The sequence below is a fragment of the Aspergillus homomorphus genome, assembly GCF_003184865.1.
Source record: "Aspergillus homomorphus CBS 101889 unplaced genomic scaffold BO97scaffold_10, whole genome shotgun sequence".
In the NCBI taxonomy this organism is placed as follows: domain Eukaryota; kingdom Fungi; phylum Ascomycota; class Eurotiomycetes; order Eurotiales; family Aspergillaceae; genus Aspergillus; species Aspergillus homomorphus.
Genome location: NW_020291896.1, coordinates 178,604 through 206,602, shown reverse-complemented (window position 1 = coordinate 206,602; position 27,999 = coordinate 178,604). Strand labels below are relative to the sequence as shown.

At 52.9% G+C, this 27,999-nt stretch overlaps 10 protein-coding genes and 1 non-coding gene across 11 annotated transcripts; 7 read left to right on the top strand and 4 right to left on the bottom strand.

Annotated features, from left to right (window-relative positions):
• The first annotated feature begins 27 nt into the window (after positions 1-27).
• BO97DRAFT_17013 (uncharacterized protein) lies at positions 28-2,668 on the top strand. Its single transcript, XM_025690297.1, has one exon. The coding sequence runs from the start codon at positions 172-174 to the stop codon at positions 2,515-2,517; it is 2,346 nt and encodes a 781-aa protein (XP_025553162.1). The 5' UTR covers positions 28-171; the 3' UTR covers positions 2,518-2,668.
• Positions 2,669-3,150: 482 nt separating this feature from the next.
• BO97DRAFT_t95 lies at positions 3,151-3,248 on the bottom strand. Its single transcript has one exon. It is a non-coding gene; the product is annotated as a tRNA-Arg (tRNA).
• A 435-nt stretch (positions 3,249-3,683) lies between these two features.
• BO97DRAFT_365663 (mismatch repair ATPase MLH1) lies at positions 3,684-6,094 on the bottom strand (the record flags this gene model as incomplete). The annotated part of the gene is made up of 4 exons (XM_025692581.1): positions 3,684-5,393; positions 5,444-5,710; positions 5,759-5,938; positions 5,990-6,094. The coding sequence occupies 4 exons, from the start codon at positions 6,092-6,094 to the stop codon at positions 3,684-3,686; spliced, it is 2,262 nt and encodes a 753-aa protein (XP_025553161.1).
• A 629-nt stretch (positions 6,095-6,723) lies between these two features.
• On the top strand, positions 6,724-7,538 carry BO97DRAFT_404411 (ankyrin repeat domain-containing protein). Its single transcript, XM_025694963.1, has 2 exons — positions 6,724-7,390; positions 7,441-7,538. The coding sequence occupies exon 1, from the start codon at positions 7,007-7,009 to the stop codon at positions 7,364-7,366; it is 360 nt and encodes a 119-aa protein (XP_025553160.1). The 5' UTR covers positions 6,724-7,006; the 3' UTR covers positions 7,367-7,390; positions 7,441-7,538.
• Positions 7,539-8,672: 1,134 nt separating this feature from the next.
• On the top strand, positions 8,673-11,683 carry BO97DRAFT_341336 (proteasome regulatory particle base subunit RPN1; the record flags this gene model as incomplete). Its single annotated transcript, XM_025691637.1, has 5 exons — positions 8,673-8,840; positions 8,932-8,994; positions 9,064-9,228; positions 9,290-11,599; positions 11,651-11,683. 5 exons carry the CDS (start codon positions 8,673-8,675, stop codon positions 11,681-11,683), a joined length of 2,739 nt encoding a protein of 912 aa, XP_025553159.1.
• A 502-nt stretch (positions 11,684-12,185) lies between these two features.
• Positions 12,186-13,691, top strand: BO97DRAFT_433141 (protein kinase RIO2; the record flags this gene model as incomplete). Its single annotated transcript, XM_025697582.1, has 3 exons — positions 12,186-12,248; positions 12,406-12,550; positions 12,661-13,691. The coding sequence occupies 3 exons, from the start codon at positions 12,186-12,188 to the stop codon at positions 13,689-13,691; spliced, it is 1,239 nt and encodes a 412-aa protein (XP_025553158.1).
• Positions 13,692-14,199: 508 nt separating this feature from the next.
• On the top strand, positions 14,200-15,290 carry BO97DRAFT_441915 (mitochondrial 54S ribosomal protein uL23m). The gene is made up of 3 exons (XM_025698213.1): positions 14,200-14,415; positions 14,495-14,785; positions 14,901-15,290. Exons 1-3 carry the CDS (start codon positions 14,327-14,329, stop codon positions 15,136-15,138), a joined length of 618 nt encoding a protein of 205 aa, XP_025553157.1. The 5' UTR covers positions 14,200-14,326; the 3' UTR covers positions 15,139-15,290.
• Positions 15,291-15,379: 89 nt separating this feature from the next.
• On the bottom strand, positions 15,380-18,774 carry BO97DRAFT_441914 (putative LON domain serine protease). Its single transcript, XM_025698212.1, has 3 exons — positions 17,988-18,774; positions 15,676-17,908; positions 15,380-15,622 (listed from the first exon to the last, which is right to left on the bottom strand). The coding sequence occupies exons 1-3, from the start codon at positions 18,457-18,459 to the stop codon at positions 15,535-15,537; spliced, it is 2,793 nt and encodes a 930-aa protein (XP_025553156.1). The 5' UTR covers positions 18,460-18,774; the 3' UTR covers positions 15,380-15,534.
• Positions 18,775-19,232: 458 nt separating this feature from the next.
• On the top strand, positions 19,233-20,631 carry BO97DRAFT_441913 (porphobilinogen deaminase). Its single transcript, XM_025698211.1, has 2 exons — positions 19,233-19,663; positions 19,733-20,631. The coding sequence occupies exons 1-2, from the start codon at positions 19,369-19,371 to the stop codon at positions 20,470-20,472; spliced, it is 1,035 nt and encodes a 344-aa protein (XP_025553155.1). The 5' UTR covers positions 19,233-19,368; the 3' UTR covers positions 20,473-20,631.
• Positions 20,632-20,683: 52 nt separating this feature from the next.
• On the bottom strand, positions 20,684-22,011 carry BO97DRAFT_387238 (IGBP1/TAP42 family protein). Its single transcript, XM_025693586.1, has 3 exons — positions 21,733-22,011; positions 21,395-21,671; positions 20,684-21,333 (listed from the first exon to the last, which is right to left on the bottom strand). Exons 1-3 carry the CDS (start codon positions 21,942-21,944, stop codon positions 20,752-20,754), a joined length of 1,071 nt encoding a protein of 356 aa, XP_025553154.1. The 5' UTR covers positions 21,945-22,011; the 3' UTR covers positions 20,684-20,751.
• A 485-nt stretch (positions 22,012-22,496) lies between these two features.
• Positions 22,497-27,863, top strand: BO97DRAFT_441911 (putative RNA helicase/RNAse III; the record flags this gene model as incomplete). Its single annotated transcript, XM_025698210.1, has 17 exons — positions 22,497-22,720; positions 22,776-22,972; positions 23,039-23,142; positions 23,191-23,456; positions 23,507-23,614; positions 23,662-24,343; positions 24,392-24,450; positions 24,500-24,569; positions 24,621-24,689; positions 24,734-24,910; positions 24,965-25,301; positions 25,398-26,035; positions 26,091-26,491; positions 26,548-27,061; positions 27,119-27,304; positions 27,360-27,512; positions 27,564-27,863. The coding sequence occupies 17 exons, from the start codon at positions 22,497-22,499 to the stop codon at positions 27,861-27,863; spliced, it is 4,485 nt and encodes a 1,494-aa protein (XP_025553153.1).
• Positions 27,864-27,999: the final 136 nt, after the last annotated feature.

Genomic DNA, 27,999 nt, shown 5'->3' with positions numbered 1-27,999 from the left:
TCCCAAGCAAAAGTTCCCAAAGTCCAACATCGTCCATCCCACCGCTCTTCCGAACGACGCACGTTCACTTGCCATTGGCTTTGTTGGTCTGAGAGCCCGGACGGTTGGAGTTCCGGCACATCACAACTACAACTTGTTTGTCTCATTCCAGGGCGCAGAAATGACCGGAGAATGAATGGTCTTTGGTCCCGCGTCCCCCCGGCGCAGTCAACCTGCCGATGCGTCTCCTGCCTCAGCACCGTCTCCAATGGCGTAACGTCGCGAGGGGCTACCACCGCAAGTAAGAGACGCCTCCGGCTGGGCAACTCGATCACCGCCCTGTACACGAGTATCTTCGCCGCGGCAGCATTAGCAGACGCCCAGGCCAAAGGACAGCGCCGCAATGAGTGGGAGGAGAAGATTGCGGCCGCGAAGGGCGAGGTCAGTGAGCTGCTCGATGAGGAGGAACGATTGGTCGAGGCTATCTTCGCCCGCCGCAGCCCGACAGTGGACGCAACATCTCCGACCCGACGCGCCGGCACGCAGACAAGACCGACATCGCTTCGATACCAATGGCCCGCGACGACTGTCCCCGCGCGCTCGCTCCATACGACTCGGAGCGCCGCCCTCAGCAAGAGCGGTCAACAAAGAGATGAAAATAGCATAGACCAGCTCCATAAAATCAGCGAAGACCCATTGCTGGAATCCACGGAAGAGGATAATATGTGGCGCATCGAAGAATTCGACACCGCCCAATGGCTCAAAGAGGACGTCATGCGTCAAAAGGCCATTCGCAAGATGGCGCTGAAACAATTGGCCATCCGGTTACTACTCCGACGGGGAGTCGCCCATACGTACCAGGGCCTGCATATGAAATACGCCGTCGACTATTCGATACCGGCGCCCAACGTTTCGGAGCTTCTCACGCACTTGGACGCCCTCCGGAACCGGATGAAGGATGTGAAGAGCAACAAGCGCTCTAGCACAGCTGACCTGGAAGCAGAGATGACCTCGATTCCCGCTCATGCTCAACTCGAGGAGCGTGCAAAACTCGATTCGGAAATCTATCGGGATACTAACCTATATCTGACGAACCGCATGTCTCTACAAGAACTTCTTCTTAGACTAGCGAACAATCTCACGAAATCCACCGATCCTGACCGGAGTCTGGGCCTGAAGTATATGCTGTTGGCCTTCAGCAAAACCAGAGAGAACGACATTTGTGACTTGATTCTACAAGCCATTATCCCCCACAAGTTCCCGCTCAGCTCCTCCCTCATCATCACCATCCTGAGTTACTTCCGCAAATCCAAGAATCTCAAGGCTTTCGACTTGTTTCTTCGCCAATTATCCGGGGAAGGCCATCCGGTGGATATGGGCAATCTAGGCTACTACAAGAGCGTCGTGGTCAATGGGATCGAGATTCAAGTCCCACCAGTCGACAGCGCCAATGCCGTTATCTACGGCACTCTCATTCGTGCTTGCCTGCGGTTCAATCAGCCTGACCGTGCGGACGCCTACCTTCATGTCGCTCGAGCATCCGGATACATGGATGACTATGCGACTTTGAGCTCCTACCTCGGGTTTTACGCCATTCGGGGAGAGTGGGCAAAGGGCATCCAAGCCATGCAACGGACGGTCGCTTTCATCGGATCGACAACGGAACACAGACCGACACGGGTTGAGCGTTTAATCGTGAAGATGGTTTACCTCTGTGACGAATGCAAGCAATACAAAGTCTCCAAGAAGATCATCCGCGCGTTTGTCCAAAGTGGCTTCGATTGGAAGTCTGCAGGCAAACAACTCGACCTGGTCTTCGCGTCCGACCCAGATGGCCGCCGCTGGAAGGCTGCCCTGGCCGGCACCAGTGAAGAAGCCAACGAGGCCTCGGAAAAGACCATGTGGGAGAAATGCTACACCTTTGTCAGCGCAATTGGCGAATACCTGGACAACCTCACCACTGACCGAGCCTCTACCGTCCAATGGCAAGATATGATGAAGACCTACGCTAAGGACGTGCTGTCGGCAGTTCTCTCCGGTCCCGTAGCTAAGCACAAAGCTACGACGGAAGGCGGTACTGGCGACCTCGTCGAAGACGACCGTACCTTGCTTCTCAAGGAAATCAGCAATCAAGCCAGGGATATCCAGCAGCACAATAGCTCTATGGTGGCCGCCCAGAAGAACGAGATCGTCTCCCTCCAGGCGGAAATCGCCCAGCTTAAGCGCATAGTCTTCGATCTGCACCGGACTGTCACCGGCCACCCCCAAACCTCTACTCCCCCGCCTCCTTATCCTGATCCTTCCACTATGACTGCCACTGCAGCTCCACCTACTCAGCCTACGACTATTGCTTCTACCGCCCCACCGCCACCGCCTTCGCCTCCTATCCAATCTGAGCCTCGCCCTCGCGACATACCAGCAGATCTGAAGCATGGAATCGTCTCCTCTCCGCCCAAAGCAAACCCAGAATCTCAAGAATCCTCAAGTGACAAGAAATGGACCCTCTCATTCGGAACGATGCCGTCTGCCAAGCCATGAAGCTGAAGAAGTATCAAACCTTGACCTTTGTCCCATTCAATTGGAGACAACTCTCACAAGCGATTGTGCTGTCTTCAGAAATTGTCGATTTTACCTCTGCAGATGGTATTGCCTTGTTGCCTTGGAAAGAGCCAGGAGGACAAGGGCTAGGGGTAGTAGTATGCTTCCATGTTACTGCCGCGCAGACGCTACATATACTATTTGCTTATCGACGGGGTTCTTTCGAGGGGCCATAGGCTGACTGGGCGCAATGCCTGGCCCTAATTTTGTATATTATACTTCTCTTTCGTGTCTGAGAGACTGATGGAACCAGCATATCAGAATATACCGGATTCTCTCTATCATTTGACTCCTATCCACCGTGCTCCCAATTACACACCACCTTCGTGCTTTCCTCCACCTCAACGAAACAACCAGCGCAATAACCCATATATAAAGCAAACCCATCAAACCCACCCAGCCGAAGCCATCCCGAAGGCATCCATCCATCCTTCCAAGGAATCCATTATCCCTCGCTTAAACCTCCCTCCCGCCTACCCCCAGCTCAACAACAACCCGTCCAACCCCGTTGGAGCCTCCCCATGACATCTTGATGACGCCTCCCTACCCCATCGCGCAAAAAGAAAAAAGAATTGCCGCGACTGGGACTCGAACCCAGAATCTGCACTCCACCCGCTTAGGTACCAGACCCCGGGGGCTCTGCAATGTTAATACCACTACACCACCGCGGCATTGTTGTTGGAGTTAGCAGCGAAGAACCAGCTCATACACCCCGGACCCACTGTTTCTTGTTGCCTTAGGCTGCTACGTCTCTTTTAGCGTGGCAGGGCTGATGCCTTTCTTCCATTGGTTGTGGGTTGATGGGGCTGGGTTTGTAGTGAGTCTTTTGTAGGTGGCCTGGGGGTGTTTGATGGATATCTTGGATGGTTGGGTGGAGGTAGAGAGGTATCTGTGATATGGGCACTGCAGTTTGACTAGAGTTAGGTATGCTTTGCTATTTCGACAATGGATGTATCATCTCTTGATATTGGTTCGGGGCTTTTATAGTATGCTCCCCATCAGCCTGCAATGTAAAGTATTGTACTGTACACCGACCCAGCCCTAGCCCAATGTAATGCAACCAACCCGCCAGGGGTATATGAAACAAACAATCAACAGAACAAAAATCAACACCGCTCGAAAACCCGATACAGCCCCTTCAGATCCGCCACCTCCACCACGCCCCTCAACAGCCGCGTCGTAGCCACCAGCCGGCCCCGCAGCGCCGGGAACACCACGTGCTCCAGCATGCGCGCCATCTGCGCGCGGCGCTGCGCGAGATACGCTGCCTCGTCTTCCTTTCCTCCCTCCTCTTCGCCCTCCTGTCCGTTGCTAGAGTCTAAACCGGCATCCCTTAAGTTCTCTCCCTCAGCCAAACCATCCGGCAACGCCTCCGGCGTATAAAACGCCGCGAGCTCACGCAGAAACGACCGGAAGCACGCCTCCTCACTGGTCCAGTCGACGTAGGGGCCCAACCGTAACAGAAAACGGGGCAGTTTGCCTAGACTCGGGAGGTAGCCTTTCAAGAGCAACGGGATGGAGCGCAGGTGGCCGTCTTCGCTGATGTCTAGTGAGAAGTACTCGTTTAGCATCTCGCGGCGGGCGAGCAGGGTTTCGGCGATGACGGCGGGGGCGGTTTCGTAGATTGCTTGGGACTCTTGGGTGCGTTGTGGGTTCGCTGTAGCGTCGTGTTCGGCTTCTGCTTCTGCTTCGGCGGCGATGCGGAGCAGGTCGATGAGTTTTGGGGCTGGGTCGAGGGTGATGAGACCGAAGTTGCCGAAGTCAGTGAGGCCGATCTGGTAGAAGAATTCTTGGCAGAAAAGGCCGTAGTCGACTAGGTACAGCTTCACGCCGCTTTGGATGGCGGCGATGCGCCGGCGTGAGTCGACTTGGCCGACGTAGGTGAGGGAGGCGATAGTTTCGGTCAGTGTTGTGTGCATGCTGTTGCGCACGGCGGCGCGGAGGGTCTTGATGGAGGTTAGGGCGATGCGGAGGGGTTCGCGGGCGGTGGTTTCGTAGTGCAGGCCTGAGTCGATGGCGGTTTCGGGGGTGGTGGTGGTGGTTTCGGAGGCAAGTGCGGGCGGGAGCATCGAGGTGATCTTGCGGACTTTCGAGTCGGTGCGCACCAGGTTGTGTTCGTAGGGCTTTTTGGTGGTGGTTGCTGGCGTCTTGGGGGTTTTGGGGGCTCCCTCGCTGTCAACTTCGTCCGCTGGTTCGGGTTCGGCCAGCGTTCGCACGCCAGGGAGGAGAGTCTGCGTGAGGAAGGTCCGGCTGGAGTCGACCTGCGCCAGTCGAGAGCGGATGTCGCTGCAGATGCTCTCGATAATCTCGTCTTCGTTCAGGAAGTTGACCTCGCGCTTCGTCGGGTGCACGTTGACGTCCACCCGTTGCGGCTCGATTTCTAGGTCGATGTAGACGAAGGGGTGGCCGCCTTTCGGGAGGAAGGTCGAATAGGTCTGCTCGATCGCGCGCTTGAGGGCTGTCGATTCGACGGAGCGGTGGTTGATGAAGAGTAAGATGGTCGTGCGTTTGACGTGGTAGTTCGCGTTCGTCGCGAGCCCAGACGAGCGGAACCCGAGCTTCTCGTCCTCGACTTCAAACTCCACCAGCTCGTTGGCCACGGCGCTGCCGTGGATCTGTCGGATGCGGTCGATGGTGCTTGCGTTGGCTGGAGTTGAGATGCTGACGCCCGAGTCACCGTGTTTCCGGCACGAGAAGGCCACCCCCGCGCAATGAACGGAGTACCGGCCGACGACATCGAGGATTTTGGCATATTCTTCGCTTGCAGAGCGGAAAGCCCGTCGTCTGGTTGGGACGTTGTAGAATAGGTCCTCGACCTATGCAGGTTAAAAAGTGGTCTGGCACAGGTGGGTGCACTGCTACTCACTGTTATCTGCGTGCCTCCGCGTCCAGCAGTGGCCTTGGGGGCTGCGGTTTGACCTGGCTTGGCAGGAACGAGTTTGCCATCGCTGTAGACAGCTTTCCAGGCACAGCTCGACCCGGCCGTCTTCGTGGTCACGGTAAGGTGGGCGATGTGGCTGATACTTGCCAAGGCTTCGCCTCGGAAGCCGTAGGTGCCTATCGAGGAAAGGTCCTCGAAAGCCTTGAGTTTCGAGGTCGTGAACCGCTCACAGAGAATAGAAAGATCGTCTCGCTTTGTCCAGTCAGTATTGGAATTGGAGACAGTCGGCTCGAAACTCACGTCAATGCCATGGCCGTTATCCGTGATCTGAAGTAGTTTCAGCCCTCCGTCCTTGACCAGAATCTCGATAGACGTGGTTCCGGCGTCCACGGCGTTCTCAATCAGCTCTTTCAAGGCATGCATGGGAGCAACAATGATCTCTCCCGCTGCAATCTTGTTGACTACATCGGGGTCCAGTGCCTATAGTTGTAAGTATGGTGATGTCGGAACTAGCTTTGTATGCCAACTGACTCTGATTCTTTTAGGTTGTTTTGGCTCATCCCTCTGCTCGATCTCTTGCACGGGTCGTTTTGTGCCCCGTGGCTCTGGCAAGTCGATGTCCATATCAGGATCCATAGTGGCTCTGCAATTTACTTGACAAAGCGGGCTGCGGAACAGAGGGCTGAAATGGTCTCCGTCGATGACGCAACCGGATATACCAACACTCGACAGACAGCCTTCCAGTACCAGGGCTCAATCACGTATCTACTAGAAAAGCATTTAAGAAGGGTGGCAACAATGTCAAGTTCAGCAATGCCAATTCTCTCGAATGGTGTCGAGACGAAGAGAAAGCGGTGGAGGAATATGAAAGATAAGTCAGGCAAATCGCGGTCCGCTCGCGTCGCCGCCTTTCTATCGCGTTGAGATCAGGCAGAAATCGCTGCCTGGTACGGAGTACAGCAGCTGAAGCTATACAATCTCTGAGTTCCACTAGCTCATCCTTTCTCTATATCTTGTACAGCCGTTACCTAATAGAGCCGCTCCAAGTCTTAGCCAAGCACATTTATAAGGTATTGTTCTTGATGTTGCCTCACTCTAGGCTTGCTCACCAGCTTCCTATTTACTACGTACTCTACTTCTTTAGCAGAGTCGTCCGTCAGGGTGACTAGGCTTCCACTTCTACCTGGCATTACTATCAATATGTCTTCAAGGCAAACTTGACGATGGCTTGATTGTTGTTACTCTGCCTTAGGTGGGGTCACCCTTGATTATATCTAATCGATTGTCCGACTGGTTTGGTTCTAGAGCGACCTTGAACATGGATCGAGTGAAACAGAATCGGATAGCGCTTTCTTGGTATACCCAAAGAATAAAGCCAAGATTCCCTGAGTATCAAAGGATCAGCTGAGCCGTTTTCAGTCCGGTTGAGCTCAATACCACCATTTACCAAAGTACATAGGACTGTTGTTCCCGCTCTCTGTGCCTGAAGTAGTTACTCTTTCAGTCCCATGTTTTATTCCACAGAAGATCACATCCTCTCAAGGCAATATGTTGATCAGCGTGCCGCTTGCATGGGACAACCCTCTTCTTGAGCAACAGTGGAACGAAGTCGAGGACGTCAACTATCGCGATTCGCAATACGGCCGAACACCGCTGTTCTGGGCCGCAGAGAATAACCAAATCGAGATGATCAAGTTCCTCCTCGAATCGAATGTCGATGTCGACGCTCGGGATGTCGAAGGCCGAATTCCATTGTTCTGGGCCGCCAGGAACAACCACTACCTCGTGGTCAAGATCCTCCTCCAAAGGAATGCACATGTCAATGCTCGTGACCACCATGGTCACACTGCCTTGTTTTGGACCGCCGAAGACAATCAAGTCAATGCGATGCAGCCGCTTTTCAAGTGAAATGCCGGCGTCGATGCCCATGATCTGGAGGGTCAGATTAAGTTGTGAAATGTTGAGACAATGATCTAGCTCACAGGATTCTATCAATTCATGTGTGTAAACCCAGGATTTAGACGAAGACTCGATCTTATGGGGCATCTGTGCCCTCGACACCATTGTTCTGAGGAACGATATACCAACCCAATGAAGAGAATAGAAAACCTGTGGTTCCAGCCTGCGAGTCTTAGTAGCCTCGCAGAGGTTCTCAATGAGGCTCTCTCGGGCCTGGACTAATTGTTTCTTGGTGCGAACCATAGTTGCGAAGCTCAACGGTGGAAGTTGTGAGCAAAAGCCGTGAGTGGGATGTTTGAGTGGGTGGTCTATATGTATCAGCTAACCTCCTCCGTGTAAACTTCTTGTAGAGAAGATCTCTGAAGCTTCCTGCGGTGTAACATGTTTAAATAATCGTATCCGGACCTAAGCCCGCATGACGAGGTGATGACAAGGGCAATGCGCTGGGGGTTCGCAACTCGGAAAACTATACTTTTGACTCCGGACATGGTTTGGAATGCCCCAAAACTGAAGGTTTGGCCCTAAGTTCCTATTCGAAGGGCATTCGTATCCCATGAATGACAACAGATGATCTAGCCTCTGTCGTTCCCGGTGGACGGGATAGCTTTTCCGTGAGCTGAAATATATCATCCCGTAGACAGTGAGAGCGATGCAGTGACTCGACCGGAAGACACGATGAATACAAACGAGGCCATAGCGAGTGTTTAAACAACGTTGACTTCGTTAAGAATATAGGTGTCTAAAGACTATTTTTGAATGACCTAGCATGGGCCTCTTGTGCAATTCCCAGTCTGTCAATGATTTGCGTTAATGATGATGGTGTAGTTGTGTCTCGATCTTAGAAAATGACGCTGGTAGAGCATTGGAGGCAGCGTCGATAGTCATCTACTCTGATCAGTGAGAGTAGACAGAATGAAATATTTCCACAACATCTTTAAATCGACAGATGACAACGACGATGATTACTCTGAGTGTTGCTTATTCTATTGGAGTCGATGTCTTGGCGGAGCGATATTACCTAAGCAATCTAGCTCCAGAGCGCAACGCCCGCCCGAGCGGCGACGAACTGAGAGAGCTTCCCTCTGCTTCTCCATCAACAAGCTTATGATTCACCTTCCTCGCCATCGCCTGCTCCGTGAAGGCCTATTCTGAAAAAGCTCACTACTTCTGATACCTCTGTCAGAGCAATCTTCTACGCTCTATTTCCCCTCCCTCCCGACCCCACACATTCCTACTCGCCATACAATCGTCAGCAATGGCGCAAGATGGCGAGCGGTCAGCTCCCGCCGACAAGGGCAAGGGCAAGGTTGACGATGTGAAAGATCTGGCTGGAGGAAAGAAGGCACAGACTGCGGAGAAGCCTCAAGCCGATGGGAAGAAGAAGGACGAAGAGCCCCAGGAAGGTAGGCGATACATCGAGGCCGTGGCCTGGGCGGAAAGATCCCGACCCGACGCCGCGCCTCGCAATCAGCTCTCCCAGGTTGCTGCGACTGTGCTAACATGATGACACAGAGGAGCTTAACGAAGAAGACCAGCAATTGAAGAACGAGCTGGAGATGCTGGTGGAGAGATTAAAGGTACAGTCACAGCAGCTGTTCCCCCATGCCCCGAGCGATGACGTTAACCCTCCGCCTTACCTGCATAAGGAGCCAGATACTTCCCTCTACAGCCCTGCCTTGGATGCGATCAAGAACTTCATAAAGACTTCGACATCGTCGATGACTGCTGTCCCGAAGCCCCTGAAATTCCTCCGACCTCATTACGATGACCTCACGGCGCTCTATGACAAGTGGCCGGCTAGCCCGGTTAAGGTGCGTCTTTTGCTATACGATGGACCGGATCGGGATGGCATTCTGACTTCCATTCCCTTAGGACTCCTTGGCCGACATGCTATCAGTTCTCGGAATGACATACGGAGACGAAGAGAAGCTGGAGACCTTGAAGTACCGCCTGCTGACCAAGTCGGAGGACCTCGGCTCCTGGGGTCATGAGTACATTAGACATCTGGCGCTGGAGATTGGCCAAGAGTACCAAAACAGGCTGAATGCTGAGAAGGATGTACAAGATCTGATTGACCTCGCCCTTTCCCTTGTTCCCTACTTCTTGAAGCACAACGCTGAAGCCGATGCCGTCGACTTGCTCAGTGAACTCGAGATCATCGAGGAAATCCCTCGCTTCGTGGACGAAAACACATACTCCAGGGTCTGCCTGTATATGGTCAGCATGGTTAACCTCCTCACATACCCAGAAGACCAGCAGTTCCTTCGCACGGCCCACGAGATCTATGTTCGCTACAAGGAGCTCACCAAGGCCATTGTTCTCGCTATCCGCCTGAACGATACCGAGCTAATTAAGAGCGACCTCAACGCCACCTCGGACAACTCGATCAAGAAGCAGATGGCTTTCCTCATTTCCCGGCAACAGATATGGCTCGATCTCCCTGAATATGAAGAAGACCAGTCGTTCATGGACTGCCTTAACAACACTTCGATTCCCGATCACTTCAAGTCCCTTGGCAAGGAGCTCAACATTCTTGATCCCAAGATGCCAGAAGACATTTACAAGACTCACTTGGAAAGCTCTCGTGGCGCGGGTCTTACCAACGTGGATTCCGCAAGACACAACCTCGCCAGCGCTTTTGTTAACTCTTTCGCCAATGCCGGATTCGGAAACGATAAGATGATGCTGGTCGAAGGTGATAAGGGTCCCTGGGTTTGGAAGACTAAGGACGATGGCATGCTCTCGACTACGGCTTCTCTGGGCATGCTTATGCACAGAGATGTTGAGGTCGGCCTGGACAAGATTGACAAGTACACTTACGCTTCGGAAGACCAGATTAAGGCTGGTGCATTGCTGTCCATTGGTATTCTCAACTCCGGTGTGCGGATCGATTCCGACCCTGCCTTGGCTCTCTTGAGTGACCCCGAGAACTTGGAAGCCAAGAGCGTGCCCATGCGGGTAGCATCTATCATGGGTCTTGGACTGGCCTATGCTGGTTCCAACAAGGAGGAGTTGCTGGAGGTTCTTCTCCCGATCGTCGAAGACAGTGCTTTGGACATGCAGCTGTCTGCCATGGCGGCTGTCTCTCTGGGTCTTATCTTCGTTGGTTCCTCGAACCACCAGGTCAGTGAAGCGATTGCTTCCACCCTGATGGATGAGGAGAGACAGAAGCATTTGAAGGACAAGTGGACCCGCTTCATGGCCCTTGGTCTGGCCCTCCTATACTTCGGTCGCCAGGAAGAGGTTGATGTCATCCTTGACATCCTCAAGGCAGTCGACCACCCCATGGCTAAGCCTACCTCTGTGCTTGCCTCGGTTTGCGCCTGGGCGGGCACTGGCACTGTACTGAAGCTCCAGGAGCTTCTTCACATCTGCAACGACATCATTGAAGAGAACGACGAGAAGAAAGGTGACGAGCTTGTTCAGTCATATGCTGTTCTTGGCTTGTCACTCATCGCTATGGGTGAGGAAGTTGGACAGGACATGATTCTTCGACAGTTCGGTCATCTCATGCACTACGGTGCCAGCAATATTCGGAAGGCTGTACCTCTCGCTATGGGTCTGATCACCCCTAGCAACCCTCAGATGAAGGTCTACGATACCCTTTCGAGATACAGTCACGATACTGATAACGACGTTGCTATCAACGCCATCTTCGCCATGGGTCTTTGCGGTGCCGGTACCAACAATGCTCGCTTGGCCCAGTTGCTCCGCCAGCTGGCCAGCTACTACCACCGGGACCAGAACTCTTTGTTCATGGTTCGCATTGCACAGGGTCTTTTGCACATGGGCAAGGGTACCATGACCCTGAACCCTTTCCACACTGATCGACAGGTCTTGTCGCGTGTATCAGCCGCCGGTCTGCTCACTGTCCTTGTGTCTTTGATCGACGCCAAGCAATTCATCCTCGCCGAACACCACTACCTTCTCTACTTCCTTATCACTGCCATGTACCCTCGCTTCCTTGTCACGCTCGATGAAGATTTGCAGCCTCTCACCGTGAATGTCCGGGTTGGTCAGGCTGTTGATGTCGTCGGACAGGCCGGTCGCCCGAAGACGATCACTGGCTGGCAGACGCAAAGCACGCCGGTGCTCTTGGCCTACGGTGAGCGGGCCGAACTTGAAGACGAGCAATACATCCCTCTGAGCAGCACTCTGGAGGGTCTGGTAATTCTGCGCAAGGTAAATACATCGCCCCACTGACTAAAGTTATTGTGCTAACCCGGAGTGCAGAACCCCAACTGGGAGGCGGAGGCTTCCGCATAAATGAGATGAATATGAAACCTTACAAGCTTGAGTGAGCGCCGGGAAGTCACAGCCTTTGGGATTCTTGGACTTAATGTATTCAGAACGAACCGGAAATACCTTATATCAAATTAGACCAATGGATATAGGCAGGGGCAGTTCAATGTTACGGAGAGTTACTCCTAAGCTGTATTTTCAGATTAAGATTGAGCAGATACTTCTTCAATATTAGTAGAGTATATTTCAATTGTCCTCTAGCTTTTCTGCCGCGAAGCGTTCACCTTGTCAGATGGAAGGACGCAGAGAGCGAGGGAGGGAGACAAGAACGATCCCGAACAGGAAACTAGGGCATAGGGCAGTGGAGACAGCGCAGCCTAAGGTATGGGACTTTCTTTTCCGGGTACCTTCAGAGCAACGCCGCACCGCCGCAAACCCAACTCGGAGCGCAAATCGGACGAAGCGGTCGTCGCTACATACATATATTTCGTTTCATTACCCGGGACTCATTCAGAAAGCTTGCGCCATGAAGCTCGACCCCAAATCGATTCGGTACCTCACGGTGGAGGACTTTCGCGTTCTCTCGGCGGTACGTTACGCTATGCCCTTCTATCTTGCCTCACAATCGTCCCCGCTCCGTCTGCTCAGCTTCGCCCCGGCTTTGTTTCATTCTGTCTTGATATCTGGTGTCTTGGGTCTCGAGCGCGTGGTGTTCTGACGAAGCTAACAGAACTGTTGGACCGAAGGTTGAACAAGGTAGTCGCAACCATGAGATCGTGCCGACGCCTTTGATTGCGCAGATCTCCCGGCTGCGCGGGGGTAGCGGCGTGCAGCGGTCGATTTCGAACCTGGCGAAGACGAATCTGATCGCTAAGGTGAAGAATGCTAAGTGTATGTTCCCTTTCGCTTTCCTCCTCTGCTTTTTTTTTGGAGATGGTATCTACATTTGGTTGCGGAGGGCGCTGGTTGAACCCGGGCTTACACTTTTTCTTGTGTGGCAGATGACGGCTACCGCCTCACCTACGGCGGCCTGGACTACCTGGCGCTGCACGCACACCAGAAACAGAAGGTGATCTACTCGGTCGGCAATCAGATCGGCGTCGGCAAGGAATCGGACATCAACGTGGTGGCCAACCACGAGAAGCAGCAGTGCATCCTGAAAATCCACCGGCTGGGCCGCATCTCGTTCCGCACCGTCAAGACCAACCGCGACTACCTGCGCCACCGCACCTCGGCCTCGTGGATGTACATGTCGCGGCTGGCGGCCATGAAGGAATTCGCCTTCATGAAGGCTCTCCGTGAGAACGGCTTCTCCGTCCCCGAGCCCATCGCCCAGAACCGCCATACCATCGTCATGAGTCTGATCGATGCGTTTCCCTTGCGCCAGATCTCCCGGGTGGCGGATCCTGCCGGTCTGTATGCCGAGTTGATGGAGATGATCGTGCGGTTTGCGCGGTTTGGGTTGATTCATGGTGATTTTAATGAGTTTAATATTTTGGTGAAGGAGGTTGTTGAGGGGGAGAGCGAGGGGAAGGGGAAGGGGCGTGAGGGTGACGAAGAGGACGAAGAGAATATCACGCTGGTGCCGGTCGTCATTGATTTCCCTCAGATGGTCTCGATCGACCACCCCAATGCCGAGATGTACTTCGATCGCGATGTTAACTGCATCAAGCGGTATTTCTCGCGCAAGTTTCACTTCGTCAGTGATGTGCCGGGCCCGTTCTTCGCCGACGCGAAGAAGCAGATGATGCTCAATCCCGGGAAGCGGTTGGATGTTGAGGTCGAGGCGTCTGGGTTCTCGCGGAAGATGGCCCGTGAGCTGGAGAGTTATATGCAGGAGGTGGGGGCGACGGGCGATGGTGGTAGTGATCGGGAGGATGGCGATGAGGATGGGGAGGATGAGGAGGAAGAAGAAGAGGAGGAGGAGGAGGAGAAGGAGGAGGAGAAGGAGGATCGGGAGTCACAGTCGGATGAGATTGATGAGAGTTCTCGACGGCTGGGCAACATGAAGGTGTCGGAGGGAGGACAGTAGGAAGGATACCCGCTGTGAAGGATAAAACAGATATGAGATGATCATGACCATAATGAATAGACTTTCTTCTGCGATTCAGGGCTATCTGTGTCTGATGAGCTGTACGAATTCGACTACGCAACCTTTCGTGGGCTGGGCTCAATGTGAACCATAGCATGCGGTCAACAGGCCCATACTATCAATACCTTGCTGGCTGCCGTCTCGATCGTGGGATTGTGGCGTCACGGATGCAATTCTTTGGGGGCTGCAGGAATACAGCTGTAGACTTTTGCTTCTAGGCATTTTGGGATCTCACCTAAAAGAAACAACTTCAGGTTAGGTTTGAACGAAAGTATCCGTGGCAATTGAACCAACACAGCACAATGCAGTGCAGGGGATGGAAGCATCTCCGCATCGGAGTAAGTGGTGGAGGCCGCAGCAGTACGGGCGACGAAGCGGCCAACCACGCAAGAAACGATTTGCAGATTCCCAGCAAGAAAGTTCCGCTCCGCAAAAGATAACCAACCAACCCAAGTTTATCAAGAAATACATACAACACCAACCCTCATCCCCCTCCCTCTCTCTCTCCCCCCCTCCCTCTTCCTCCCTTTCTCTTCCTCCTCCTATCCCCAGACCGGAAACAAGCCACCGCAAAAATGGTCCGCAAATTCTCGAAATTCCCCAAGAAGCCCTTGGACCTAGTCGGTCCAGCCGCGCCTCTCTCCGAACGCAAACAGATCTTTCTGTACGTCTTGCCCTGTTCCTCCTAGAGCAATTGCCTCGCTCTGCTCCTTTCCTCCAACAATACTGATTGACCGAACAAGTCCGGACTTCACGATCGCCCTCATCCGCACGCCCTTCCTCCCGCCCCGCTACGCCTCCTTCTACGTGCCCCTCAACTTCAACAAGCTCGACATCCGCGACTACCTGCAGCGCGTCTACGGCGTCGGCGTGCTAGCCGTCCGCAGCTTCGTCGAGCAGCAGCCCGTGACCCGCGAGAAGTCTCTCGGCCGCTTCGGCTACGGGCCCTGGCGCCGCCCCATCAGCAAGAAGCGCATGACGGTTGAGATGACCGAGCCGTTTGTGTGGCCTGAGCCGCCGAAGGAGATGGATAAGTGCGTTTCCCTCTCCCTTTCTTCTTTCCTTTATATACTGCTTGGTGTTTTCTTGGTCTGGACCGAATCCCTTTTACACGCAAACGCTAACAAACCACATTTTGGCACAAAACAGATGGGAGAAAGACCAATACTTCAAGGCGGCCAAATACCAGGAGGAAATGCGCGACTCCCGTAGCCCCGAAGCTATGACTAAACCCCCGACCCAGGAGCGTGAGTCGTACGCCGAGGAGGCGAAGAAGATCCTCAGCGGCGAGAAGCCCTGGCGCCCTACTTGGCAGGCTCTGGGGTTGAATTACGATCGCTCTGCGCTGCGGAAGCCTCAACAGGGGTCTCGGTCCTCGAGGTCGTGAGGGTTCGTGGCGTGGTTTAGATGATATGGGTTGAAGGTTGTGGATCGGGGGGTCTTGCTTTTTGGGTCGCGATGTACTACTGTATTATATCTATGGCTTTGTTTTTATAAATACACCTTTGTCTTTTTTTCTTTTTTCTTTTTTTTTTCTTGGATGGGGTTTTTAGTGGGAGGGGGACGGGGGTTTGATGGATTTGGCGATGGATGTACGGGCTAGTAGTCGTTGAAGGATCAAGTTGATTGTTTGGTCATAGATTGAGTGGAATTATTAACAAGAATCGCTGTAGGAGACAATCTCGCTGGCTGTATAAGTCACGCAAAAAGCAATATCTACACTCGTCGATGGGGTAAAAGTGTACTGCGAATGGTCGGTTTAGTATAACACGGAACGTCGTCTCTACAGCCGGCTCTCAATGAAATTGGCCTGGTGCTGACCCGGCCAGTGAGCGTCGGGCCACACATGTCGGATGGCTTCCCAGATGTGTCTGGTGGTATGGTTAGTCGACCGAACAGTATCTCGAAAGGGAAAGAAACTTACTTGACATAGATGATCTCCAATCCCTCGTTGACCTCTTGCGGCACATCCTTGACGTCCTTCCGGTTGTGGTGCGGCAGAAGCACGGTCTTCACGCCCGCGCGCAGCGCCCCGATCAGCTTCTCCTTGATCCCGCCCACGGGCATCACCTTCCCTCGCAGCGAGATCTCGCCGGTCATGGCCAGGCTCGGAGGCACGGGCTTGCCACTGAACAGCGAGAGCAGGCCGATTGTATGTGCCAGCCCGGCCGAGGGGCCGTCCTTCGGAACTGCGCCGGACGGGCAGTGCACATGCAGGCTGCGGTTCTTCATGATGTCCTCGTTGGGGTCCGCCGACAGGCCCAGCTCATACGCATGGGCCTTAACCCAGGTGAGAGCAACCTCGACACTCTCCCGGAGAACCCCGCCCAGATTGCCGGTCAGCTGGATGTTACCATTGCCCGGCATATCGGCTACTTCGATGAACAGGATACTGCCTTGGCCGCCGGTGGAGAAGGCCACGAGACCCGTGACCACACCTGGTCGGCCGGTCTTCTCCGCTAGCTCTTCGTAGAACCGCTCGATGCCGAGTATGTCTTCCAGATCCTCGAGGCTCACCACGGGATTGTACGCTTCCAGCCGCCCTGTGTCACCCGCGTCTGCGAACTGCACGGCCTTCGACCGGCAGATCGAGCCGACTTCACGCTCCAGGTTACGCACTCCAGATTCCATGGTATACGACGTAATGACCTTGTCGAGGACCTCATCCGAGAGAATGACCTGACCGTCTGAGAGTCCGTTGGCCCGGACCTGCTTGGGAATAAGGTGTCGCTTGGCAATGTGCCGCTTCTCGATGTTCGTGTAGCCGGACAGGGAGATCGTCTCCATGCGGTCAAGGAGCGGGGCAGGAATAGTATCCAGGGAGTTGGCCGTGGCAATGAAGAGGATCTTGCTTAGGTCGATTGGAATGCCGATGTAGTGGTCGGTGAAGGTGTGGTTCTGCTCGGGGTCCAACACTTCGAGCATAGCTGCCGAAGGGTCGCCCTGGAAGTTGGCTCCGCCCACCTTATCGATCTCGTCCAGCAAGAACACCGGGTTCGCGACACCAACCTTCTTCAGGCCATTGACAATTAAGCCGGGCATGGCAGCGACATATGTTCTACGATGACCTCTGACCTCTGCTTCGTCCCGGACACCACCCAGGGAAATCCGATGGAATTTGCGACCCAAGGACGCTGCCACGGACCGTGCCAGACTCGTCTTTCCAACACCGGGGGGGCCCACAAGCAGCAGAATTGGCGACTTGTCGCCAATGCGCTTGGACTCCAGTAGGTGCAGCTTGGTCTCAAGAGTAACTCTGTCGGCTTCCGATAGCATCGGAATATCCTTCTCAATGTCACCTGCATCGGAAGCATCCAGCTCCTTAGTGAGCCCCTCGATCTGCCGCTGGACATCCTTGTTAGACGTTTGCTTCAGACGCAGCACCGCCAAGTACTCAAGTAGCCGCTTCTTGATCTTCTCCAGGCCATAGTGGTCGTCATCCAGTTGCTTCCGGGCATTCTTCAGAGTTTCCGGTCCAAGCTGATCTTCAGTGACCTTGGTCCACGGGATGTCGGCGATGTTTTCGAGATAGCTCCTGCAGACGCCATACTCTGCATTGGCAGGGTTCATCTTCCGAAGGCGACGCAGCTCCTTGTCCGCGACTTTCCTGGCTTCAGGGCTAAGCTCAGCATCGTTCAGCCTTTGTTGAAGCTCGTCCACTTCGTTCGCTTCCTTGTCGTCCCCGTCATTGTTCCGGCCACTTGCCATACCGGGCGGCGTCAGACCCGTCAAGCCTGCCATTGCTCGTTTGGCCAGCATCTCACGGTCGCGCGGGTCGATTTGACTGATGTCGAACGAAGAGCCAGGGAATGTATTCGTAGGGATAACCGTGACTTTGACGTTGCCCTTGATGTTCTGTACCTGTCTGCTCAAGATCTCAATGGCGCCTTCCAGCCTAGCCCGAACATCGAATGAGGCCAGGATCCGTAACTTTTCCTCGAAGGCGGAATCGGCCACATCAGCCATGAAGTCGGCCAGTCTCCCGGCGTGGGAGATATCGGACTTGGTAATGAAGATCTCAAACTTGCGAGCAATGATAGGCGACAGACGGGTGCCCACAGAAGGGACTAGTGAGGACAGCCGCAGTAGAGTCAGTAGCTCTTTCGAGAGTTGTCTTAGCTGCTGGAATAAATCCACCGTCTCAGTGTCGTTAATAACTGCGGATTGAGGTGGACGTGGTTAGCCGGGAAGTCACGCGAATGAATAGAGTCAAGGGCTGTTGGTACGGGCACAAACCTTTCTCGTCATGCATGACAGCCTCTGCCTCGAAGAAAGGCCGTTCCTTCAGAACTCGTTTGAGGGTGAAGCGCTGGATTCCCTGAACCAGGAGAGATGGCTCCGCGTAGGCACGGCGTTGGATGCCGATCACTTTGCCCACGGTGCCGTACCGGAAGAGATCCTCCTTGCGCGCCTGGCCGGCATCGATCATGTCGTATTCTTCCCGCTTGTCATCCTCCAGATTCCCGTCATCGATGACCCGTTGGCCATCTTTGCTCAGATACGGGGAGCTGAGGGGGATGCATCCGAAGGTGACGATGCTCCCATCGCGTTTCGCCGCCGGTGAGCGGTCCAGCACGGTGGCCAGGAGATTAGCGATGTCTGGTCGGTTGGAGACCGGAATACGGAGAGTTCCCCCAGGAAGTAAGACCGAGCCTTTGGGGAGCGGCACCAAGGCGAGCTTGGTGGTTCTGCCGCTGTTGGAACCCATCGCGGAGTGGATACCAGATCAAGAGTGGAAAGCACTGGGCGTGGGTCGCAAAAGCGGACAATGATAAAGCTGTGAGGAGGGATAGGAGGAGACAAGGGTAGTGGTGACGACAGTTGGATCGAGTAGGTTATATATAGGAAGCGGTGGGGAGGTGAGTTTAGTTAGTTAGTTCTTAAGAAGTGGGATGATGAAGAGTAATTAGTGGTTCCAGAACCCCATCGATGGAAGAAAAGCGTGACTCTCTCTCTCTCTTTCTCCAGTTCTGGTCTGGGGTGAAATGAAATGAGGCGGAGAGAGATCGAAAGATAAGCGCCTCCTTCCGATGCCGAGGTTCGCTGGTGGTCAGGCGAGGGAAGACCAAAAGTCCAAAGACCCGGGGAATTCTCCTCTTGTCTTACTTCCTCCTTACTCTTCCAGAGCCTTCTACCCCTCTAGACCCGAGATCAGATAAGGTAGATTACTAGCTGGTCGATCATGATGGTGTCGCAGGGTGATTATGCCCTTGATTGGACATTCAACATGACGAATACTGCTGTCCTCCTTCTCCTCATCCTCCTGGTCTTATCGTGACGTTTCTGACAACAGAGCAAGAGGCGAAAATGGGTCCGATCGTAAGATTACGGTCGTAACATTACTGGTAGTGATCGCCCCGGCCAGTCCAGCCGAGTCGGATGACAAAACAGAAACCGCAAAATTACCAAGCGGGAAAATGTGCTCGAGGCGGAGATCAATTGAATTAATCTTACTTTTTACTCTATTTCTCCTCATTCTCCTTCTTGGTTGCCACTTCTTTACGTCTACTCCAATAAATATACTTGTTTGTCCTTTCGGAGCTAGGCCCTGTCCTCTCTCTACTTCCACCTATCTCCAACCCCTCTCCCCTGCTCTGTCCTCCCACCCACAGTCGGAATGGCCTCTACCCCGCTTGCCAGCGCAAACGCCGCTGATCCCTCCTCCTCCCGCAAGGTCTTCACCATCGGAACACGCAAGTCCAAGCTCGCCCTGCTGCAGACCGACCTCGTCCAGGCCGCCCTCAAGGCCAAATGGCCCCAATACGAATTCAAGATTCACTCGCGCGAAACCGCCGGTGATCAGAACACCACCATCGCGCTACGGGACTTCACCACCAAGAATCTGTGGACCCAAGAATTGGAGGAGCTGTTGATGGCCGGTCATGTGGATCTCATCGTGCATTCGCTCAAGGGTAAGTGCTAGCCCAAGGACAACCCGCCCGGATCTTGGGCTGACGACTGCTATTGTTGTTGCAACATAGATGTCCCCACCCTGCTGCCGCCCTCCTGCACGTTGGGCCCGATGATGGACCGGGAGGATACGCGCGACGTCTTGGTCGTCAAGCAGGGATTGTCATACAAGAGCTTGGCCGACCTGCCTGCGGGCTCGGTGGTGGGCACTTCCTCCATCCGCCGGACCGCTCAATTGGCTCGGCGCTACCCCCATCTCAAGGTCACGGATGTTCGGGGAAACATCGGCACCCGTCTGTCGAAGCTCGATGCAGAGGATGGTGCTTATACCTGTCTGATCCTGGCCGCCGCCGGTCTGCTCCGTTTGGGTCTGCAGGATCGGATCACCGCGTATCTGGATTCCCAAAACGGCGGCATGCTCTATGCCGTCGGACAGGGTGCTCTGGGTATCGAGGTTCGCAAGGATGATCAGCTTGTGCTGGACATGTTGACTGGCATTGGCCACCAGGAGACCACTCTGGCCTGTTTGGCTGAGCGGAGCCTCCTGCGGACTCTGGAGGGTGGCTGCAGTGCCCCTCTGGGTGTTGAGTCGGAATGGGTGCGCGATGCCGATGGGTCATCCAAGTTGAGAATGCGCTCGATTGTTGTCAGCGTGGATGGCAGTGAGAGCTCCGAGGTGGAAGTCGATGGCTCGGTCGATACCCCTCAGTCTGCCGAGGAGTTCGGTGTCACGGTCGCCAAGGCTTTGGTCGCCAAGGGTGCTGGAAAGATCCTTGAAGAGATCCAGCGGAACAAACAGACCTCTCAATGATTTTTAGTGTAAAAGGTGTTGTGGTGGAGATGCTGGTCCTCTCCTTCACGGAAGGTATGAAGGATATGATTAGACGGATACCCATACAAGAAGAAGACCTGCTGTAGGTTTAGGATAGATTATGACATAAAAAGCAAATCACAAGAATATATTTGCGTCGACGACAGATCTAAAAATGTATATATGCATTCATTATATATACTAGTCTCATCTCTGTGCAACTGTAGCGAGACGTGACCACCAAGCCGAGCTTCAGTATCTAAATAGCAGTCGTAACAATCATCCTCTGTTGAGAGTATTTCCAGAGCCTCGGGGGTTCGCTTCCTTGAACTCATCCCAGGCTCGAGCCTTCATGGTCTCTTCGTCGGCGATATTAAAGTCGTCCTCATCGACCTCGGGTTTGATGCCGGATGCTTCGCCACCGCCTTCGATGATGTTGCCTCTCCGTCGCTCCTCCTCGAGATATTCATCGATGGTCATCGTTGGCAGGTTGTGACCAGAGCGGAATACGCCCTGCTGCAACTGTGTGCGGCGATCCAGCAACGTAAAAGGCTGCATCGGCCTTCCTTCCTTGCTCAAGATCGGCCCGAGCCTTCCACCCCTCAGAAGCTCAGCGAGCGGACGATCAAGTCGCTCGGAATATTCCGAGTCGGGATTCGCATTGCGCCTGCGGGGGTCATCCTGCGACAGCTGGCTGGGATTGGGGGGTGCCGCGCGCATAGTCGACAGCATAGTCAGCTCCTGCGACAACAGATCGAGCGACTGAAACGTCTGGTGGGCGTAAAGCGCAAGCTCCGCCAGGTACAATCCGCGCACATCATCCTCGTCGCTCTGCAGGCGGTCCTTGTTTCGGGACAGATACTGCGCAGCTGGTAAGCGGCTTACCTCCTTCCCTCTCCTCTCCGGGTATGGCTTGTCTAACCTCGAGTTTCTGCTTCAATTCCTTCTCCTCCCTGAATCGGTTGATCTTCACCTCGCGCCGCGCCGCCGCATCATTCGTAGATGTGAGGGAGAAGGTGGTCGGGTTGGCTGCGTAACGCTCGTACAGCTTCTTGTCGCTGTCGCTGAGAATGTCGTATTCGTCTAGCCGGGAGAGGAATTTCTCGTACTGGCTCAAGGCGCGACGGAGGGAGGCTTCGCGGTCGGAGGAGTAGGTTCGTTGGAGCAGGTCGGCGAGAAGGTATTCGACGGTGAGGTATCTACCGAGTTGGAAGTGAATGGTTAGCGCAGAGCAATCTGCGAAATGAACGAGAGGAGTACTGTAGATCTCCGGTTGAGATGTCCTCGAGAGCTTCGTTGGAGCTGAACAAGGACAGCAAGCTCACTAATCGTTGGCATTCCTCAAGCTTGGCTATGACTGCGTTGACATCACTGCGATAAGCATCCGTGTTGCTGTCGGTGCGCACTTCCAGCGCGGTCTTTGCGGCCTTTGCCTCGGTGAAAAGGGAGCGTAAATTCTGTGGCTGCTCCATTATGCTGTGGTGTATGGCTAAAGATCGATGCTGGGGGAAATCCTCGGGGTATTGTAGCTGGTCTGGGTCTGCTGGAGAATAAATCTATGCTGATCAACCTGGCGCAGAAATATTTCCTTGGGCCCGCCCCGCGGAAAGCCCCGCAGCCGTCGGTTTTAGGGGTTGATCATTGCGCTTCCGTCCGCTTGGGGGAGGAAGTATATATTGCTGATGTTATAGTAGTAGTAGTAGTTTTACTATAGTCCTGGTAGTACTTCAGATGTGAATACCTAGTAAAGTGACTTATAAGACCACCTACCTACTGATTGCAGTGCTTGAAATATATTTTTTATTGTAGTTCCATCCTGGATTCTGCCTATTCGTGGACCCTGGCCTTCTCCCACAGAACAAACCATGTCGTTTGTCTCCCGGTTCGTATTCACTGCAACTCAAGGTGACACCAGCAACTGCTGTTCCTGGATCTCCCACTCTTCCGGTTCGCACTCACTTCACATCTCACACCTTTCTCGACATGAGCCATCTCTGCCTGGAAATTGATTGTACAGCAGAAGGATGACTGAACCTAACATCGACGAGCTCTTGGTAGAGCAATTCTCGAGTCTTGACTCTAACGGTCGAAGTATTTCAGACACCATTGAATCCAGTAACCCCGCGAGCTTTGTGGAGATCGAGAATGCCTCCAGCTCGTCTGACTCGGATGATGTCGACGAAGAAAGCTTCAACCCAAAAGACGCATCGCAACGCCGGAGACTCCAGAATGCGAAATTCAATGTCCTGTCAGTAACTTCCTTTCTCCGATTTTGGACCGTCATGTCACTAACGTGTACACAGCTTGTCTAAGCGTGCCGATACAGACGCAGCCAACAGTGTCAAAGTCGCCGCTCCTGATTTGCCAGACGCTCAGCTTTCGACGGCTGGCTTATTAGCAAAGCATGATCTCGCGGCCGGTACATTGGATCCTCGAGAGTATCAGGTGGAGCTGTTTGAGCGGGCCAAGATACAGAATACGATTGCCGTGCTTGAAACTGGTACAGTCGAACACTCACCCTCGCTTTCCCTTGGTCCGGAGTGTGTCTGACTTGAATGTGTTATAGGTTCAGGGAAGACTTTGATCGCAGTGCTGCTACTCAGGCACACACTACAGAATGAGCTCAATGATCGTGCGCAAGGAAAGCCGCCCCGCATATCTTTCTTCTTGGTGCGTGTATCCTGTCGTGTTCACGGAAGGGTACTTACAGGTGTACAGGTCGACAGTGTCACCCTAGCATTTCAGCAAGCGGCGGTTCTTCGTCACAATCTTGATCAGAGCGTTGGGCAATTCTTTGGGGCCATGGGAACCGATCTTTGGAACAAGGAGATCTGGGATGAGCATTTCAAGACCAACATGGTCATTGTCTGCACGGCTGAGATCGTGCATCAATGCTTGCTGAATTCCTATATCAAGATGGATCAGATAAATTTATTGATTTTCGACGAAGCTCATCATACAAAGAAAGATCATCCTTACGCACGGTCAGTTTGTTGGTCTACCAAAGCTGAGCATCGTGTCTGACTGGGTTTAGGATTATACGCGACACGTATCTGAAGGAGGTTCCCTCAAAGCGGCCTAGAATATTTGGCATGACGGCTTCTCCCGTGGACACGAAAGGTGATGTAGTCGAGGCTGCAATGTATGTGGCGATGCCTTCCCTTTGTTGCACTTGCTTACGTCGTATAGGAGACTCGAAACTTTGTTAGACAGCACTATCGCTACAACGTCACAGGCTACCCTACTGCGACAATTCGTCAGTCGTCCAGTCGAAGAAACATGGAAATACGATAGACTAGAGCCACCAACAGCCACGACACTCTACAAAGAGCTCGAACAACACTTTGGTGGATTGGAATGTCTCAACGGCATCTTCAAGTTCGCCTGGCAGGCAAGCTCTGAATTAGGCCGATGGTGCTCGGATCGAGCATGGTCGCGAGCTCTAGCTGACGACGTGCTGCCCAGACTCGAAGGGAAGATCAACAAACTCATTGAGTCAAGTAGTCTAGCCAAAGAAGCTCAGGACACGCACACACAGATCTTGCGTATCAGAGAGGCTAGCGACTTTGTCAAGCGTCATGAGCTCAGCAGCCCTCACGGCCCCAGGGAGTTGAGCTCCAAGGTGCAGTTACTTCGCGCCGAACTAGAGAAGCGATTTCTGAATCCAGAACACACGAAGTGCATTGTGTTCACAGAGAAACGATACACCGCATTGATCTTATGTGAACTTTTTCAGAATCTAGCGATTCCCTTCCTACGGCCCGGGGTGCTTATCGGAGTTCGTTCTGGTGAAATCGCAGGAATGGGCATAACCTTCCGTCAGCAGTTCCTTACCTTGCTTAAGTTCAGAGATGGAGAAATAAATTGTCTGGTATGTGATCATGCTGTGTATAATGAACAACAAGGCTAACTAGGCAAGTTCGCTACATCGGTAGCTGAGGAAGGTCTCGACATCCCAGACTGTAACCTCGTTATCAGGTATGTTGGCTCAATGTCTGGCACTGAAGAGCTTGACCTAACTATGTAGGTTCGACCTATACCAAACGCTCATTCAATACGTGCAGAGCCGTGGTCGTGCACGGCATCACAAATCAACGGTATGAGAAAAGACTATAAACCCATGGAACCAGTGCTTACCGGGTTCACAGTATGCAACCATGGTTGAAAGATATAATTCACAGCATGAAGAGCGATTGCTTGAAGTTCGAGATGCTGAGGTAGGGCTACATTCTGTGTATAAAACTCCGACTAATAAATGTAGGGTCTAATGCAAGAATTCTGTGAGACTTTGCCCGAGGATAGATTGTTGCACGGAAACGATGACCTGGAAAGGATTCTCGAGAAAGAAGCAGACAAAAGGACTTACACTACCCCAACGGGTGCCAAGTTGACCTACCACTCGGCCATTGCCATACTTGCTCGCTATGCGAGTTCGCTCGTAAGTGTGGACCCCGTGGTTTTCGCTTTGAATGTATTGACCTAAAGTTCATAGCAATACGAGAAAGAACGAGACGCGAAGGTGCATTATGTGGTGCTCCCCGTCAACAATGCTTTTACCTGCGAGGTTATTCTACCAGAGAAGTCGCCAATCCGAGGACTTACTGGGAGCCCTGCGATCAGGAAATCGACAGCAATGCAGTCTGCGGCATTCGATACATGCATGCTGCTACGCAAGCATAAGTTACTCAACAACTACTTCCATTCAATGTTCCAACGTCGCTTGCCCGCGATGAGAAATGCCAAACTTGCGATTACCTCCAAGCAGACTAGCCAATATGAAATGGTAGTCAAACCGTCATTCTGGGACGCAAAGCGAGGCGAACTTCCAAGTAGCTTCTACGCTACGGTCATCTTGTTGAAACCTTCTTTTCCGCTAACAAGAGAGCACGCAAGTCTTTTGTTGCTAACTCGGGAGCCTCTCCCAGAGTTCCCAGCCTTTCCCATCTACCTCGACGACGACATAGAGACGACAGTACATCTCGTTTCTTTGCAGGAACAGCTAATTGTATCAGAAACGGAGCTGCAATACTTTACGAGCTTCTTCCTTCGAGTATTTCGGGATGTCTTCCACAAGACCTACGACCACCAACCTGAGAAGATGGCATATTGGCTGGGTCCCACAAATGTTCAAGACATACCTAGTCGAGACATAAGCCCTAGAGATTTGGTTGATTGGAAGGCCCTTTTATTCATGCATCAAAACGAGGTTCTACCAGTTCCGAGGAAAGCAAGCCCAGAATATCTGCTGAATCGCTTAGTGTTTGATAACTGGAACGGAACATGCAGGTACTTCACTCTTGCAGTCGAAAAAGCACTACATCCTTCCAGCCCTCCACCATCCTTTGTGGCACGGCGTAGGCACATGAGTGATATTATGAACTACAGCACCAGTCTTTCGAAAAACTCGCGTGCCAGATTCCTTTCAACCTGCGATTGGAACCAACCTGTCTTCAAAGCAGAATTGGTTCGCCTCCGCAGAAACCTTTTGGACAAGATGACGGATACAGAAAGAGAAGTGGAGACGAGGTGCTTCATCTGCGTCGAGGCGTTAAAGATTTCTGCGGTTAGTGACACTGCACCATTTCTTACTAACCGACTTAGGTACTAACGACTGGAAGATTCCTGCTTCTACAGCTGCCTCCTGTTTGGCATTTCCCGCGATCATCACTCGACTGAACTCGTACTTGATATCGCTCGAAGCTTGCGCCAGGTTAGATCTTAAGATTGAACTTAGGTTCGCTCTGGAGGCCATAACAAAGGATTCGGACAACACGGAGGAACATCGAGTTCAGCAAATTCATGTACAGAGGGGCATGGGGAAGAATTACGAGCGCCTTGAGTTCCTTGGGGATTGCTTTCTCAAGATGGCTACCTCGATTGCTCTTTTCTCACAGAATCCAGACGACGATGAGTTTGACTACCATGTCAATCGGATGTGTCTCATCTGCAACAGAAACTTGTTCAACGCAGCGGTGAAGAATGAGCTATACAAATATATCCGGACTCAAGGTTTCTCTAGGTATGAAGAAGCCCGGCGTCTTGGACGCATGCATTTCACTGACAGCGTCATCGAAGGCACTCATGGTATCCTGATGGTTTGAGCCTCTTGCAAGGAAAGGATCACAGTAAGAAGACGAGCTCAGAGAGTAAACATGCACTCGGCGAGAAGACCATCGCAGATGTTTGTGAAGCTCTGATAGGGGCATCCCTGCTTACTGGTGGATCTGATCATCGGTTTGACATGGCGGTCAAGGCAGTGACTGCTCTAGTTGACAGTGCGAACCACAAAGTCACTTGCTGGAGGGATTATCAGGGCCTGTACAACATGCCTAAATATCAACTCCAGAAGTCTGATGGCTTCGAGCTTGATCTGGCCCGACAGGTAGAAGAGAAGCTCGGCTATCATTTCAACTACCCCCGGCTGTTACGGTCAGCCTTTACCCATCCTTCCCTTCCCTCTGCCTGGGCCCAAGTCCCCTGCTACCAGCGTCTGGAATTTCTCGGCGACTCGTTGCTTGATATGGTCTGTGTCGAGGACATATTTCACCGATTTCCCGATCGTGATCCTCAGTGGCTCACCGAGCATAAGGTAGGTGACTGGATCAACACGGTCACTGCATGAATAGTGTTGACCGCTGAGCTGCAGATGGCCATGGTGTCCAATAAATATCTAGGTGCATTGGCGGTCAAACTCAGTCTTCATACACATCTGAAGCATTTCAGCAGCCCATTGCAATCGCAAATCACTCTTTATGCCCAGGCAATCCAGATTGCGGAGAGCGACAGCAAAGGCGCAGTGGATTACTGGGTTGATGCCAACGACCCTCCCAAAGTAAGCAAGCTCCTGAAGTTGTTTTGCACGGGAGCGAGCTAACCTGATTACCTAGTGCTTGCCGGATATGGTGGAGGCCTACCTAGGGGCCATCTTCGTTGACTCCAATTTTAACTTCGAGGTGGTTGAAGTATTCTTCCGTCAGTTCATCAAGCCATACTTTGAGGATATGACCGTCTATGACACATTCGCCAACAAGCATCCAACGGTAAGAACCGTCTCTCCTTGTTGCCTGCAAGTTATGGCTGACACAGGCTAGACCTTCCTCCATAACCGACTAGCAAACGAGTATGGCTGCCTGAACTACTGCCTTAAGGCTGGGGAGTTACCCAGCGCAGATGGATCTCAACCTACCGTGCTGGCAGCAGTCTTTGTGCATGATGCTGTGATTGCAGAAGGCGTGTCATCGTCCACTCGCTATGCCAAAGTCAAGGCCAGTGAGAGGGCCTTGGCAGCTCTGGAGGGGATGACACGTCTGAATTTCCGCGAAAAGTACAATTGCAATTGTCGGGAAGTGGGTGAGACGGCTGATCAGGAGATTGTTGGGACGGCTATTTGAGAGATGGTGTATTCTATCAAGTTGAACCTATGAAATAGAGAGAGTAGGAGCTGCAGCAATGAACAACAACTTCATAGCTTTATGGTCCAAGTCTAGAACTGTAGCTGCAGATCCGTGGTAAGAAAGACAACGGGCA

What these genes read in the sequence shown, in the direction of transcription:
- BO97DRAFT_441915 (XM_025698213.1), top strand. Translation starts at nt 14,327, where the DNA reads ATGGTCCGCAAATTCTCGAAATTCCCCAAGAAGCCCTTGGACCTAGTC. An exon ending in GAACGCAAACAGATCTTTCT is followed by an intron (nt 14,416 to 14,494) that starts GTACGTCTTGCC and finishes TGACCGAACAAG; the next exon opens with TCCGGACTTCACGATCGCCC. An exon ending in CCGCCGAAGGAGATGGATAA is followed by an intron (nt 14,786 to 14,900) that starts GTGCGTTTCCCT and finishes GGCACAAAACAG; the next exon opens with ATGGGAGAAAGACCAATACT.
- BO97DRAFT_404411 (XM_025694963.1), top strand. Translation starts at nt 7,007, where the DNA reads ATGTTGATCAGCGTGCCGCTTGCATGGGACAACCCTCTTCTTGAGCAA.
- BO97DRAFT_441914 (XM_025698212.1), bottom strand. Translation starts at nt 18,459, where the DNA reads ATGGGTTCCAACAGCGGCAGAACCACCAAGCTCGCCTTGGTGCCGCTC. An exon ending in TGTCATGCATGACGAGAAAG is followed by an intron (nt 17,909 to 17,987) that starts GTTTGTGCCCGT and finishes CTCAATCCGCAG; the next exon opens with TTATTAACGACACTGAGACG. An exon ending in TTGGAGATCATCTATGTCAA is followed by an intron (nt 15,623 to 15,675) that starts GTAAGTTTCTTT and finishes CCATACCACCAG; the next exon opens with ACACATCTGGGAAGCCATCC.
- BO97DRAFT_17013 (XM_025690297.1), top strand. Translation starts at nt 172, where the DNA reads ATGAATGGTCTTTGGTCCCGCGTCCCCCCGGCGCAGTCAACCTGCCGA.
- BO97DRAFT_441913 (XM_025698211.1), top strand. Translation starts at nt 19,369, where the DNA reads ATGGCCTCTACCCCGCTTGCCAGCGCAAACGCCGCTGATCCCTCCTCC. An exon ending in CATCGTGCATTCGCTCAAGG is followed by an intron (nt 19,664 to 19,732) that starts GTAAGTGCTAGC and finishes GTTGCAACATAG; the next exon opens with ATGTCCCCACCCTGCTGCCG.
- BO97DRAFT_387238 (XM_025693586.1), bottom strand. Translation starts at nt 21,944, where the DNA reads ATGGAGCAGCCACAGAATTTACGCTCCCTTTTCACCGAGGCAAAGGCC. An exon ending in ATCTCAACCGGAGATCTACA is followed by an intron (nt 21,672 to 21,732) that starts GTACTCCTCTCG and finishes CCAACTCGGTAG; the next exon opens with ATACCTCACCGTCGAATACC. An exon ending in AATTGAAGCAGAAACTCGAG is followed by an intron (nt 21,334 to 21,394) that starts GTTAGACAAGCC and finishes CCAGCTGCGCAG; the next exon opens with TATCTGTCCCGAAACAAGGA.